Source organism: Eucalyptus grandis, chromosome 11, assembly GCF_016545825.1.
Source record: "Eucalyptus grandis isolate ANBG69807.140 chromosome 11, ASM1654582v1, whole genome shotgun sequence".
Taxonomy (NCBI): Eukaryota; Viridiplantae; Streptophyta; class Magnoliopsida; order Myrtales; family Myrtaceae; genus Eucalyptus; species Eucalyptus grandis.
In genome coordinates this window covers 8,661,360-8,676,840 of record NC_052622.1, presented here as the reverse complement: position 1 = coordinate 8,676,840, position 15,481 = coordinate 8,661,360, and the positions used below count along the sequence as shown (strand labels likewise).

At 37.1% G+C, this 15,481-nt stretch overlaps 1 protein-coding gene across 1 annotated transcript; it reads right to left on the bottom strand.

Moving 5' to 3' along the window:
• Nucleotides 1-815: 815 nt before the first annotated feature.
• LOC104427135 (protein ACCELERATED CELL DEATH 6) lies at nt 816-6,031 on the bottom strand. The gene is made up of 3 exons (XM_010040275.3): nt 5,722-6,031; nt 2,762-3,321; nt 816-1,520 (listed from the first exon to the last, which is right to left on the bottom strand). The coding sequence occupies exons 1-3, from the start codon at nt 6,029-6,031 to the stop codon at nt 816-818; spliced, it is 1,575 nt and encodes a 524-aa protein (XP_010038577.3).
• Nucleotides 6,032-15,481: the final 9,450 nt, after the last annotated feature.

Sequence of the window (15,481 nt, the reverse complement as noted above, 5' to 3'; positions counted from 1 at the left end):
GCAAGGATATTGTACGGGTGTAAACAGTGGCTAAAATTCAAGTTTTTGTGAGGAGTGATGAGAAAGTTCTCAATTTTTTTTTTCTGCTTTTCTTCGCCAAAAGCTCGACTCACAGAATAGGTGATTCAAAGTTGTTTTCTTTACCCACGGGACATATGAGTGAGTTCCTAGGATGTCCTGACATGAGAGTGCCACAAGTTCAACTAGTCTAGGTAAATCGTCCATGGCTGCTTAAGACAAACGATTTCATGAACCACGAGCTTCTACATGTTCAAAGTTAACGACTTGATTCCAGAGTGGTGAAATGGATGAAATGATCCTCTCATCTATTCAATTGGCATAAAATGTCACATGACACAAGTATCACTGTCAAAATTCATGGAACTATGATAAACCGCTAAAAAAACTTAAAACTATGTAGGCAAAGGTTTGTTTTAATTCAAATACTTTAGTTCTCTTACTTGCACATTGGCTGGACTCTACTCTGAGACTGATGCATGGAAATATATGATAGATGAGGCAATTAGAGCCGGAAAGATTTGAACTCAAAATTTTATATTTTGCCATCATGTGAAATTTTGTGAGATTACATCCATCAGTTTAAGTTTAAACTATTAGAGAAAAATAGGGATTACTTCAAGTACTTCAACAATCACCATTGATCTAATGCAGTAGGAAAGCAACTGTAGAATGAGCGATAGGAAATACATATTTGTTTCTACAAATCATAGGTAATATCAAATGATCAACTGAAACCAGTAATTAGGAAAATGTGCGTGTCCCTATATTTTGTTGTCACCGAGTAATCAGTCATTCTATTTACTATCATCATCCGGAAGTCCCCTAGCGGAGGTCCAAAACACCATTCTGTCCTCTTCCGGGTCACCCAAAACGTCCGTCTCAACTTCCCACAAATAAATATAAGCGCGAACAAGCCAGGATACCATAATGCTAATAGGGCGACGGCGGCTACAAATCAAGGGAGGGTCCTCTAACAATTTAGCAACTGAGATGATGAGGAGGCAAACGAGTCCAAAATAAAATATGGTGTTAGCAAGCCAAGGGAGTTTGCCAACAGTCAAGGTGATACCAGTTAAGAAAGCGGCGGACATCGCAGGGAGTGCTATTTTTAGCGGCAGCATTGAGTGTCGGTATGCAACTATTGCAGTGTGGATGTCGCTTTGCTGCGCCCAGAGGAGGGTGACGACCGCGATCATCGAGCAGAACATGGCGATGGTGTTGCAAATGGTGAAGGCCTGGAACATTCTCTTGTCCAGCATCGTAGCCATGCCGCGGTCATCTTTGGAGGCTGTGTCGGTGCTGTTAAATCCTCCAGGAACTGCAAAACCAGCTGCGAAAGTCACGGTGCCCACAAGCGTTGCTACCACCGAGCGATTGCCGATCAGATTCTTCACGTCGTCCGTGTTTGGCTTCTTTTTGTCCGAGTCAATCATTGGAAACACTTCATTTCCAGCTGCACTTTTCCCACATTTGGATGCCAATACCATGACCGCCAATTGCTGAGATCGGAAGCATATAAAAATTCGAAAAAGAACAAATCGTTTCCATATCGATGACGGGAATAAACTCTAGAGTACTCATGTAAAGGGCAACTTTAACTTCTAAAGATGTGGTGTCTGCTCTTTTTAAAGAATTATCACTCGAGAGAAAAGATGGATGGATGAAATGTATATGGTTTATTGTTGTCATAAGTTGACTTTGGGATAATGTCACAGGATTATGCAAATTTAGAAGGGAAAAAGTCATCAAAATCTCAAACTATGTCCATTGCTATACATTTACTCCAAACTTTTTTTTTCATGACACAAAAACCTCAATTTGAAGACACATTTACCTCCATCACAGTCCGTCAACAAGGAAAAGGAAAAACTAAAAAACCCAAAAAAAAAAAAAAAAAAATCATACCAGAAGAGAGAGATTACAGAAGGTTGGGGGTGGCACTGCCCTTCCGACATCGCCGGCAAGTGCTACTGACCACCGTGGGCCGTTGACTCCCGTGGACCAGCAGAGCTTGGCCCAGATGGCGCAAGCTCGAGTGGCGCGCCGAGCTTGCCCAGCTCTGGTAGAGGGCCCTCGCGGCGGTGACCCCTCCCACCATCTGCAATCTCTCTCTTGTTTTGGTTGGTCTCCTCCGGTTTTATCTTTTGGCTTTCTTTAGATTTTCTTTTTTTTCTGACGTGGCACTTGCGTGGTGGCCATATCAGCTCCACTTGTCATTGAAAAATATTAATAATGCCATGTCAAATCCACGTCAAATTGTTAATGGTGCTTATTGACGGAACTAGATGGAGAATAAATATGCATAAGTTTAGAATTTTTTGTTTTATGAAAAAGTTTTAGGATAAATGTATTAGAGTGAGTACAATTTGAGATTTTTTTATGATTTTCTTTCTTTATTTAAATAGAGCAACCTCTGATATTTTAAGAATAAAAATGCAACATTCTTTTTATACATGATCATATTTATAGGGTCAATTACAACGAGATATACGGCAATTTATCTCTGTATTTGTCAGAAATATTCTACTTGATTCAAACTGTGGACATGTTCATGGCCACAAACTCTCTTATTAAGACTGATGGAGAAACTTGTAAAAATTGGTCCTAAAGAAGTCTTGGTTATTCTAAAGGGCTGGGAAACATTATAATTTGCATATGAGACCTGCCCTTGACTAATGTATTAGTCTATGTAATTTCCAGTACGTTCATAAATAAAATCGTGATTGTTCATGTTACCAACCTTCCGTAATGTATACTCCCTTTTGACGAGATCTAAGGCAATGTCAAGAGCAGTTGCGGCTTGGTGGTTGAGAAGGAAGGGCTTAATTCTTTCATCCAGTATGAGAGGAATCAAAGTAGCGGGTTGTGAATGCATCGCGGCCATGTGCAAAGCTGTATTTCCATCATCATCTATCGCGGCGATTTGCACAGCTGTATTTCCATCATCATCTCTTTCATTTATCGGACCCACGAGTTCTGGATGTCTGAGCAAATACCTCACTAATGAAGTTCTCCCGTATTTTGCTGCAATATGAAGAATAGTTTGTCCTTGCTTGCTCCTCCACCTTGTTATCTTAGATAACTTCTTGATTATATCAACATAACCCATCTTGCTTGCAATATGAATGGGTTCCTTTCCATTCATATCCCATTGTCTGCCCAAATATTCAGTTTTTGCTATAAATAGTTCGAATACTTGAGGCCGATTCATGTAAGCTGCTAAATGGAATACATTTCTGCCTCTGAAGTCGGTCATTGCAAAGAGCTTCACGTCTTTGTCGAGTATCTGGGTGGCGATATCTGGGATAAGGAGCTCCAAATTAGAGACCACAACCACATAAACATTTTAGGATGGTTGGGACTTGATATATACCCATTTTGGAATAAGGACATCTTCGATGTAACCTTAACTCTACTAGGATTGATTGTTGCCGATGTTGGATAACATTGCAATGCTGAAGCAAGTAGTGATAATTATAATTGAATAGGAAAGCCTTGAGCTTGTTCAATTTATGGCTTTTCTACGTTTTAATTTTCATTGCATTATTCTTACCTAATCTACACAGTGTTGATGACATGACATATACCATACCATTTAATAAGGTTTTCTGAGTAAATACATGTAGCATGACTCCCTCATTTATACACATACATACATGACCTGTGAGACCCCGCTTATCACAATTTTTATACATAGCCATCTAAGTAAACGCGCCTTTATTGGAGAATTAGGACAGATTTATTCAAATGCTAAAATTCCTATATAGTTTGGGAAGTATTTGATGATTTATAATTGGAAAATCTGATACCCGAACTTAAAATGTATAAATTACTAAATGTTCTTATTCCTTGATATGTCTGAGGCTATTTAATTAGTAAAAATGCGTATTCCAACTCTACTAGGATTTGAGACGGTTTTAAGATTAACATGGAAGGTACATGTGAAATGAGAAGGGAAAATTATCAAAAAAGTCCTAGACCTATTGTATTGGTACCAATTCAATTATAAACCTTTCAATTGAATCAATTTATCCTAAACATTGTCATATTTATACAAATTCAGTCCATGTAATCAATTTTGGCGGGCTGATGCTAATGTGGACGTAGGCCGGTTGGCCGATGACGAGACACTCGTCGGCCACTACAAGGAAATTCCAAGGAGGAAGAATAGCGAAAAGAAAAGGAAAAAGAAAAAAAAAAAATAAAAAGAAAAGAATTAAAAAATTGTTAAAAAAATCGAAACGCCAGTGTCCAATCATCGGTTGGTGTCTATGTCAATACCGACTTGCCAAAATTGACTAGACAGATTGAATTGATACCAATATGGAAAGATTTAGGACTTAATTGATCTAATTGAATAGTTAATGACTGAATTGGCATCAATGCAATAGGTTTATGACTTTTTTTGTACTTTTTCCAAAAGGCGAAGATGATAAATCATTTACTAAATTAAATTTACTAGTTACAAAACTGAAGATATAATTTTGTGAAGGGTGTGGCTATTTCCACCGTCATTTTGGATGGAATCACACCTTAATATTTGAAGTGACAAAAACATCCTTTTGCTATCAATAGTCAATTAAGTAATAATCCATATGACTGACTATAACCACGTTTCTGTCTCCTCGCCCCTCCGTCTTATGGTTGTCAATTTCTTTTACGATTTCCTTTTCCTTTTACTATTCTCTCCGTCCTGTCTTTTTCCTTTCCTTATCAAATAACAATAGAATTTCTTTTGTTTTCATCCAAATATTAGGTCAAAATATTATCTATATTTGTGATTCTATGTGAACTAGTTATCGAATTGTGCCTTCAGCATGTTATAACTAATACCACACATAATTGTACATACTTCCTTTGTAAATAAGAGATTAGACTTAATAGTTTTATTAAGAAAGTAATAGTATAACACTCAGGCTTTAACCCCTTTTAATTAAATTGATGTTGGTGTGAAAGTTTGTTTCATTCAAATAATATTCAGGAGCAAAAAGGGGACCCAAATTTAAATGCGCAAATTTGTGTATAATGCAATATGTATAGAGATCATAATATTATAATAGTATAATGCATTTATACTAATATTCGTTTTATAAAAGGTCATAGCCGCGCAGACCCAATCTTCCTTGCAACCGGATAAGCAAGTCATCTGGTTTCTGTGGAATAATTTCGTCGTTAAAATGGATCCGTCCCTCCGACCGAAAAAGAAAATCGGTCCGTCACGTTTTCAAATTGACGGTACTGTCCTCTTCTCGTTTTTCTTCAATTTTTTCCCTTGACACGACTTGCCTTTTATGCAAAGAAATTTAAGAAGAAAAAATTTGGTTTTTATATTTTAATTTTCTGGAACGTGATGAGTAAGTCATGTGGTGCTCTACAAAGTGTATTGTGGCTCTAATGGGCATGTTACTGACAATGAGAGTAATGGATCGTCATCCGCTCATTCGCTGTAGTAAAATGGTTGGTATTTTCAAATTTAAGCCGATCTATTATGTTCTAATATGAGATAATTTGATCACTAAAAGAATTATATGGCTGGTTGCAGGCAACTAATGGGTATAAAACTACTTTAATAAGCGGGGTTTGAGATTTTATATGAAAGCCCGTAATGATTTGGGTAAGTGCAAAAGTTGCCGCACGGATTTGGGACGAGGTATTTCCGATAAACATAGATATTTCCTACAAACAGATTTAGGTACTTACCATAGTGGTTATGTATAATGGCACCATGAATGGGTGGCAAGCCTTGTATCCTCGACGGTTCAAGCGGAAGCGAACAGAAAACCTCATATATCTCGGGTCTTTCGGATTCGAGGGCCAAGTACAGGGGAGATTTCTCATCTGCGTTCTTCTGGTATACGAGCTCCATATCTTCATTCAACAGAAGGCGCACCACGTTGACCAAACGGCGACGCACTGCCATGTGCAAAGCATTGTTTCCTACTTTGTCCGTCATCCTCAGGATCTGGTTCTTGTTCTCGACCGGGCGGTTACTTATCCAGCGAATCAACATCGCAGCAGTTCTAGAGCTCCTATTCATAATCGCCACGATGAGGGGGGTATTTCCCGCATTATTTTGGGCGGCTAGGAGATGGTCTGGGACATAATAAAGCAGGAACCTCAGTATGCTGTCCTTGTCGTAGTACGCTGCAGCGTGGAGCAGTGAATCGTCCAATGGTTCCAGGAAGTTAAAAATGGCAGACAGATCGGTTTGATTGGCAACCCTTTCCATCTCGGAAATTAACTCTTCGACATCGCTGGAGGTGATGATCCGTATAAGGCTTAGAGCAGTTTTATACAATTCTGCTGGATCTTGTCGCCCCGCGTTTCGCAAAGCCGCCAATGCATTATTGATTCTCTGCCGTTGACTCCAGAGTTCTATAGGTATCTCTACGTCCATCGAGCCTGGGCTATGCAAGTAATGTAGTTATTGCAAGGGAACAGGGGTTGTATGAGGAAACGTTATATCATTGAAATATTAAATAATAGATTGATCTAATTATTTAAACTTTCATAATTATTAATAACGCTCCTACAAAATTGCGTATATCATCATGGCAAATAGTTCCAAGTTTCAAAATGTTGCATCAGATCACAAAAGCGTGAATAAATATATAAAGGATTAGCTCTGACAATATAAATGTAAGAAATTAATAAGAAGCAGCCGAGTGTGCCTAATCTCAAATTTTATGGCAAATCTAAACATGGACATGAGTACTATTACAGCAGCTACATATTAAAACATCTCAAATATTCAAACTAATTTACAGTGATCCTCCAAAATTTTCCTCACTGATTGGACTTAAATCCTTTAAATTAATCTATACAACTATAATGTATTTTTATGCATCCCTTGATCAATAAGGTCCGTCATATCATCTTTTGATGATCCAACTGACTTAGCAATAAATGTATGATCCAATTCATTCCTACTCCCTCCATCATTTATAAGTCTGCTAGGAGCCACATCTTCTTCAAAACCCTCTTATCCTAGCAATCACTTTCTGCTCTCGCTTGATCGCATATGGGCCTAGTCTATCCACAGACCACACAGCTATTAGTGTGGGTCACTTTAGTTACATTGATAATGACCGGGCCGGTCCACATGGAACTCTCAAAAGGAGTCTTTTAAGTAACCACATAAAGTGATGATTATTTGAAAATGTGCATTGATTCATGAATCGCTCAAGAGTGCCTCTCTTAATTGATACGTGACTTGAGATGTCATAGATCAACTATATCTGAAATCGTGCAATGTAGGTGACCCACATCGCCGAAGTGTCACAACCACAAGGACAATTGCTCTAAGGTGAAATCATGTGAACAGATTGGCGGTGTAGCAAAGCTGGCCGAGAGTCCTGTTGGATTGAGCTCGAAAAAAGTGTTGTATGACGACTGCGCGATGTCAATTATGTAGTAAAATTGTTATTTACATAATTGACAAGCCAAAAATGTCGTATGAGAATATTATTAAATTTTAAATTATGTGCAATAATGTTAAATTAGATTCAAATAAATGTGAGAAATCTACATTTGCACGCTAGTTCTAGTCACAACTACTACAGATGATTAACCTGCGTCACAACGTAAGTACATAATCGACATGGGTAGTCCAAAAGTTCTCAAAAAATATTATCGAATTTGGCAAGGGAATATTATCCAAAAAGTCATAAACCTATTATACTTTTGCTAATTCAGTTTTAAACATTTCAATTTTGCCAATTGAGTCTTAAATATTTTCATCTTTTGCCAATTGAGCCCATCCGATCAATTTTTGTCTGAATTCGCTGCTGTGGACACCGGCCGTCATACATGGTATAACCAACACTGACGTATACAATTTTTAAATAATATTTTAAGTTTATGGTTTTTTTTTTTTTTTTTTCCTTTTCTTTACTTTTTTTTTTCCTATTTTTGGAGTAAGGGTCGACGACCCTTGCCAACCATAGGCAAGGACTGGCCGACCCTCACCGGCTCTAGGCGAGGGCGCAAGGGTTCACATGCCCTCGCTTTGGTAAGCAAGGGCGTTGTGACCCTCGACCAAAGTTGGCAAGGAGCCTGACACCCTTGCCCTCACCTATGGTCGGCAAGGGTTGGCTGGCTCACTGGTCCTAAATCCCAAAAGGATTTGTTCTTACTTCATATATTTCGTCAACCAAAGGCCCAATCAAGACTTTCGTAATTTGAATGACACAGCTGGGCTTTGGATCTCTCCGACAATCGCTTAGGGAATCAACTTTTCGGCCGGAGAATAGATGTACGCCGCTCAAGGGCGATGTCGTGCGAAGTGCAAATTGAAATTGGCCCGGTCAACCAACAGGGTGCGGAAGCCAAAAGGAGCCAAAAGAAAGGGCACTTTGGGCTCACTAGAGAAAGAGTGCCAGTCCTAGTGCAGTAGGAAACAAAACCTGTTATATTGATATGCTAGTAACATTATTGATTAAAGAGTGAACCAATTTAGAAAGAATATAACGAAAAGTGTGTGATCCAGCATCAAGGTTGAAGACGATTAGCATTAACAAAGGAAATATGAGACAATTAGCAAAAGAAAAAGGAAGAGGAAATCTCAATCATTTTAAGAAAATACATTACCTTCCTTTACGAAAACTTGCTCCTCCAACTATCTAAAGGCGATATCGGGAGCGGTCAAGTGTTCTCTAATCGCAAATCCCCACCCAACTTGTTTATAAAACGAAAGATGAACCAAAACCGCGAGTTGGGCATACCTCGCGGTTGCCTTTTTATGATACGTTAAAGGGTTCAACTTCGTGGTGAATAAATTCTTGCACATAATTCCGTTTAGCGTTAAGTAACTTCAACTGATTCTATTCTTTGCGTAGCTTAAATGCAAATAAGCAAAATGGAGTCACGTGCCAGTTCTTTACATAGCCCTTGTGTAGCAAGCTTTCATAATTATGTAAAGGATCATCCTTCATTCCTAGCGCCATCACATACTAAAGTTTAGTAGCTATGGACGAATCATTCCACATTTCAATTTAGGAAAGTGACACTTATAATCTCCATGCTTTGGCTCAATGTGCAATATTATTATTGGCCTTTTAAATTCATTAATTATGATACTTAAACTATTCCTAAATGTTTAATGTAGTCCATAAGCTTTAATTTTGCTCACAATAACCCCTCAAATTTTCATGACAAAATCAAATCAATATTTGTTACCATAGTTCTATTTACAGATAATTTAGCTAATGATTTCTATAATAGTAAAATTAGTAACTTCATTTACAGTTGTATTGGGTTAATATTCCTACTATTTAAAAGTAAATGTTTTCATAAGGAAAAGTAAAAACGATAAAAATTTATTTATAAAAATCTGTAGTTATAAACTAAATCTTGTTCCTATTTAGATAGATAAACCTTTCAAGCCATTGTGTTTCTTATATTGTTAATTAAATTTCTATATTAGGAAAATAAAAAAGAATCAACCTTTACAACTCTAAATAAGTTTTTACTTCTAATAAAAAGGATATTATAAGTGTTATGACTTTTGTAAAACATTTACTTTAGTGTCAAAACTTTTCGAGTTATCAATTGAGTGCCACATCAATAGAAAAAAATCAATTAGGTGTCTCCGATAATAAATTTCAGCAATTCATCCTAAGTGATTTTTTAATAAAAAGTTTTATAAAGACCAAAAATGTAAAAACTTATGAATTTCTATTTGCATCGTCATGAAAATCCTAGTTCTCTTCTTCCCACGTAAAAGAATCAATTCCAACACAATATGAAGATTGAGCATCACGAATTTATAAGATACCCACGAAATTAAAAGGAGAATATGACTTTTCAAAAGAAATCATCAACTAGCAATGAGAAAATCGAATGGCCGGAGGACAAAAGCGGAAAAATCTAAAGGTGGGTACGAAAGGTCGAAGCTTCAAAGTAGGCATCTACAGTTGAAGTGTTGGCTACACTGACTTTTAAGTCCACAGTTGCAATAATATTTGCCTTCATCTTCAATTGGTTGACACTTTTACTATGCTTTTTCACGTTAATTTTACTATTATAGAGATATAAGCAAAAAAAACATAGTTAAATGAATATTTATAAGACCAAAAATGTAAAAACTTATGAATTTCTATTTGCATCGTCATGAAAACCCTAGTTCTCTTCTTCCCACGTAAAAGAATCAATTCCAACACAATCTGAAGATTGAGCATCACGAATTTATAATATATCCACGAAATTAAAAGGAGAATATAACTTTTCGAAAGAAATCATCAATTGGCAATGAGAAAATCGAATGGCATGAGGAAAAAAGCAGAAAAATCTAAAGGTGGGTACGAAAGGTCGAAGCTTCAAAGTAGGCATCTACAGTTGAAGTGTTGGCTACACTGACTTTTAAGCCCACAACTGCAATAATATTTTCCTTCATCTTCAATTGGTTGACACTTCTACTACGCTTTTTCACGTTAATTTTACTATTATAGAGATATAAGCAAAAAAGAAAAAATAGTTAAATGAATATTTATAAAGCCAAAAATGTAAAAACTTATGAATTTCTATTTGCATCGTCATGAAAATCCTAGTTCTCTTCTTCCCACGTAAAATAATCAATTCCAACACAATCTGAAGATTGAGCATCATGAATTTATAAGATACCCACGAAATTAAAAGGAGAATATCACTTCTCAAAAGAAATCATCAACTAGCAATGAGAAAATCGAATGGCCTAAGGAAAAAAGCGAAAAAATCTAAAGGTGGGTACGAAAGGTCGAAGCTTCGAAGTAGGCATCTAGAGTTGAAGTGTTGGCTACACTGACTTTTAAGCCCACAGTTGCAATAATATTTGCCTTCATCTTCAATTGGTTGACACTTTTACTATGCTTTTTCACGTTAATTTTACTATTATAGAGATATAAGCAAAAAACATAGTTAAATGAATATTTATAAAGACCAAAAATGTAAAAACTTATGAATTTCTATTTGCATCGTCATGAAAATCCTAGTTCTCTTCTTCCCACGTAAAAGAATCAATTCCAACACAATCTGAAAATTGAGTATCACGAATTTATAAGATAACCACGAAATTAAAAGGAGAATATAACTTCTCAAAAGAAATCATCAATTAGCAATGAGAAAATCGAATGGCTTGAGGAAAAAAGCGGAAAAATCTAAAGGTGGGTACAAAAGGTCGAAGCTTCAAAGTAGGCATCTACAGTTGAAGTGTTGGCTACACTGACTTTTAAGCTCACAACTGCAATAATATTTTCCTTCATCTTCAATTGGTTGACACTTCTACTATGCTTTTTCACGTTAATTTTACTATTATAGAGATATAAGCAAAAAAAAAATAGTTAAATGAATATTTATAAAGCCAAAAATGTAAAAACTTATGAATTTCTATTTGCATCGTCATGAAAATCCTAGTTCTCTTCTTCCCACGTAAAAGAATCAATTCCAACACAATCACACAATCTGAAGATTGAGCATCACGAATTTATAAAATACCCACGAAATTAAAAGGAGAATATGACTTTTCGAAAGAAATCATCAACTAGCAATGAGAAAATCGAATGGCCTGAGGAAAAAAGCGGAAAAATCTAAAGGTTGGTACGAAAGGTTGAAGCTTCGAAGTAGGCATCTACAGTTGAAGTGTTGGCTACACTGACTTTTAAGCCCACAGTTGCAATAATATTTGCCTTCATCTTCAATTGGTTGACACTTCTACTATGCTTTTTCAAGTTAATTTTACTATTATAGAGATATAAGCAAAAAAAATATATAGTTAAATGAATATTTATAAAGCCAAAAATGTAAAAATTTATGAATTTCTATTTGCATCATAATGAAAATCCTAGTTCTCTTCTTCCCATGTAAAAGAATCAATTCCAACACAATCTGAAGATTGAGCATCACGAATTTATAAGATACCCATAAAATTAAAAGGAGAATATGACTTTTCAAAAGAAATCATCAACTAGCAATGAGAAAATCGAATGGCCTAAGGAAAAAAGCGGAAAAATCTAAAGGTGGGTACAAGGTCGAAGCTTCAAAGTTGGCATCTACAGTTGAAGTGTTCGCTACACTGACTTTTAAGCCCACAGTTGCAATAATATTTGGCTTCATCATCAATTGGTTGACACTTCTACTGTGCTTTTTCACGTTAATTTTACTATTATAGAGATATAAGCCAAAAACATAGTTAAATGAATATTTATAAATACCAAAAATGTAAAAACTTATGAATTTATATTTGCATCGTCATGAAGACCCTAGTTCTCTTCTTCCCACATAAAAGAATCAATTCCAACACAATATGAAGATTGAGCATCACGAATTTATAAGATACCCACGAAATTAAAAGGAGAATATAACTTTTCAAAAGAAATCATCAACTAGCAATGAGAAAATCGAATGGCCTTTGGAAAAAAGCTGAAAAATCTAAAGGTGGGTACGAAAGGTCGAAGCTTCGAAGTAGGCATCTACAGTTGAAGTGAATGTTGGCTATACTGACTTTTAAGCCCTCAGTTGCAATAATATTTGCCTTCATCTTCAATTGGTTGACACTTCTACTATGCTTTTTCATGTTAATTTTACTATTATAGAGATATAAGCAAAAAAATAGTTAAATGAATATATATATTTGGTGACCTAGGAACCCCATACAGCCGGCGAGTAAACCTAGGAGGACACGTAAGCAGGGGAACCCACCACTCTCGGCGTCCCACTTAAGACCCCAAGTGATCGTGAGGGATTCGAACTCCTCCCCTTCATGGGGGGAGATAGCCCAAACCATCACGGCCACCAAGGCGGTGGTGTTAAATGAATATTTATAAAGACCAAAAATGTAAAAAACCGATACTGAGTTAGAGCTGAATGCTTTTATTGGTTCACAAGAAACCTGGAATCAGATCGGAATTGAAGATGACGACAATCGACAACTTTGAAATTGGCCGGTTTAATTCTCAATTCCACAATTTTGAAACCATCATTAGTTCTTGGTTCTAGGTCAGAAACCGAGCCACCTAGGAATTTATCTCTCCCTCGTCCTTTTTGAGACCGCAGACATAGTGAAGACGAGGGCATAGTGGAAAAAAAAAAAAAACAATGGTTCAGTGCTAGAGGGATTATCGTAGCTAAAAGCACAAAATGGATTGCATTACCTCCACACAAAACGAATCTCATCATGAAAACTAATACTCAAAAACTTATGAATTGCTACTTGTGGGCTTTGTTGTTATGAAAACCGTAATTCTCTTCTTCCCACATGAAAAATCAATTGCAACACAATCCGACGATTGAGCGTCACGAACAAAGAAGATACCCACAAATTAAAAAGAAGAGCACAACTTTTCCCAAGAAATCACCAACTAGCGATGAGAAAATCGAGTGGTGTCAGGAAAAAGTGGAAAATTTTGAAAGTGAGTACAAAAGGTTGAAGCTTCGAAGAGGACATCCACTGAGTGTTGTCTATACTTTGACTTTTAAGCCCACAAGTGCAATAATATTCACCTTCATCTTCAATTGGTTAACACGATCTTGAGTCGCTTTTTTTTTTCTCTTGCAATCCATTGCAAATTTCACATGGTAATTTTGCTGCAAAATCCTTGGATATGAGTTTAGGGTTAGAAGAAGAGACTCAATTAGTTTCCAATTTGTTAATTTCGACAAACATGAGTTAGATCACGTCATTCAAGTTAAATAATGTTGAGTTCACTTTGCTAGAAAGCCACCTTAGATAATTCATATTAAAAATTACCCGTCTGAATTTTCAACAATTCAAATCGGCAATTTTATTGAAGTAATTTTTTTTTCTGAAGTGACATTTTGTGATTGCTCGAAAAGTTTTGGCACTAAAGAGAACATGGTATGAAATTTATTGCACTTCTAATGTCCTTCTCATGCTAATTTTACTATTATAGGCGTATAAGTTAAAAACAAAGTTAAGTGAATATTTATAAAGACCAAAACTAAGTCAAATCTGTATGCTTTTATTAGTTTAGGGGTAACCCAGGAATCGGATTGGAATAGACGGGAAACGGCAGTTCTAGAACCGGCCAGTCCGATTCTTGATTTCAAAATATTGGAACCAAGAGTTAGAGGGTTAGTTTCCGATTTTAGTTAGTGAAGATCACCCCTACTCTTTCTGTTATCCTTTTATTTCACACTGCAGGCATAGTGAAGGTGGAGAAAAGGCGAGAGTTTGTAGGGAAAAAATTATGGTTCGGTGGTAGAGGGATTATCACGGCTATAAACACAAAATGGATCACATTAACTCCACATGAGCCGCTCTCATCTTGGAAACTAATGCGCAAAAACTTATGAATTGCTATTTGCAAGTTTTGTTGTCATGAAAACTAGGGGTGTGCAAAAGAATCGGGACCCATCCGGACCGCCCAGAATCAGTGGTTCCTAAGGAAACCGGTTTGGTTCCCAGTTCCAATTTTTTAGAATCGGTGGGTACCGATCTGGTTCCTAGTTCCATGGGCGGATCTGCCCACCCACCTACCCGACCAGATCGATTATATTATAATAATATATTAATTTTTAATATTAAAAATATTTGAAATTAGTAAATCTAAAATTTAGGACTCCAATTACCATCTTGTCTCAATTTACTACTCTCCTACTCCATTTCGTCTCTCTTATTCAAAATCTCCTTGAGCTCCCTCTTCCTCTCCAATTCACCTTTGAATCTACTCATCTTCCTTCGAGTCCTAGTCCGAACTCGGCGAAACAGTGAGTTGATTCTCTTTTCCTCCCTCGAACTCGAACTCCCTCTCCACGTCATCGCCATCCTCGTCGCCACCTCCGCATTCATTGTCACTATCGTCCTCTTTGTTGTTGAGCTTGTACTGCTTCTACCTCCCCTCTTCCTCCTCCCCCTCCTCAGGCCTCCCCCCATTGTCCTCATTTTTGGGGACAAGGGCGAACTCCGAGTTTAAGAATGGCTCATCGTCCCCATTGTCCTCCTCATTGTCAGTCTCGAGGGAGGAGTGGGAGACGGTGGAGGCGGTGACAAAGATGGTGGTGGTGGTTGGGACAAAAGCGGCGTAAGGGTCGCGATCGTTGCCACCACAGTGCTAATACTTGAGGAGAATAAAGCTACCATAGTTGGGAGAGCCAGAATAAGTAGATGTGAGGAGGGCAAAAAGGGGAAGGCGCGGAGGTGGAACCGGTTCTATGGATCCACCTGGGAATGGTTCCCGGATGGATCTATGCAACTAGCGGGCGGTTCCCGGTTCCAATTTTTCGGAACCGGTTCTTAGCGAGCGATTTCCGGTTCTAGGTTGTGAATTGCCCACCCAGACCATGCACACCCCTAATGAAAACCATAGTTCTCTTCTTCCCACATAAGATAATCATTGCAACAAAATCTGAGGACTGGGTTTCACAAACAAAAAGAAATTAGCACAATTAAAAAGAAGAATATAACTTTTCGAAAGAAATCACCACTAGCAACGAGAAAATCTAATGGCATGAGGAAAAAGCAGAAAAA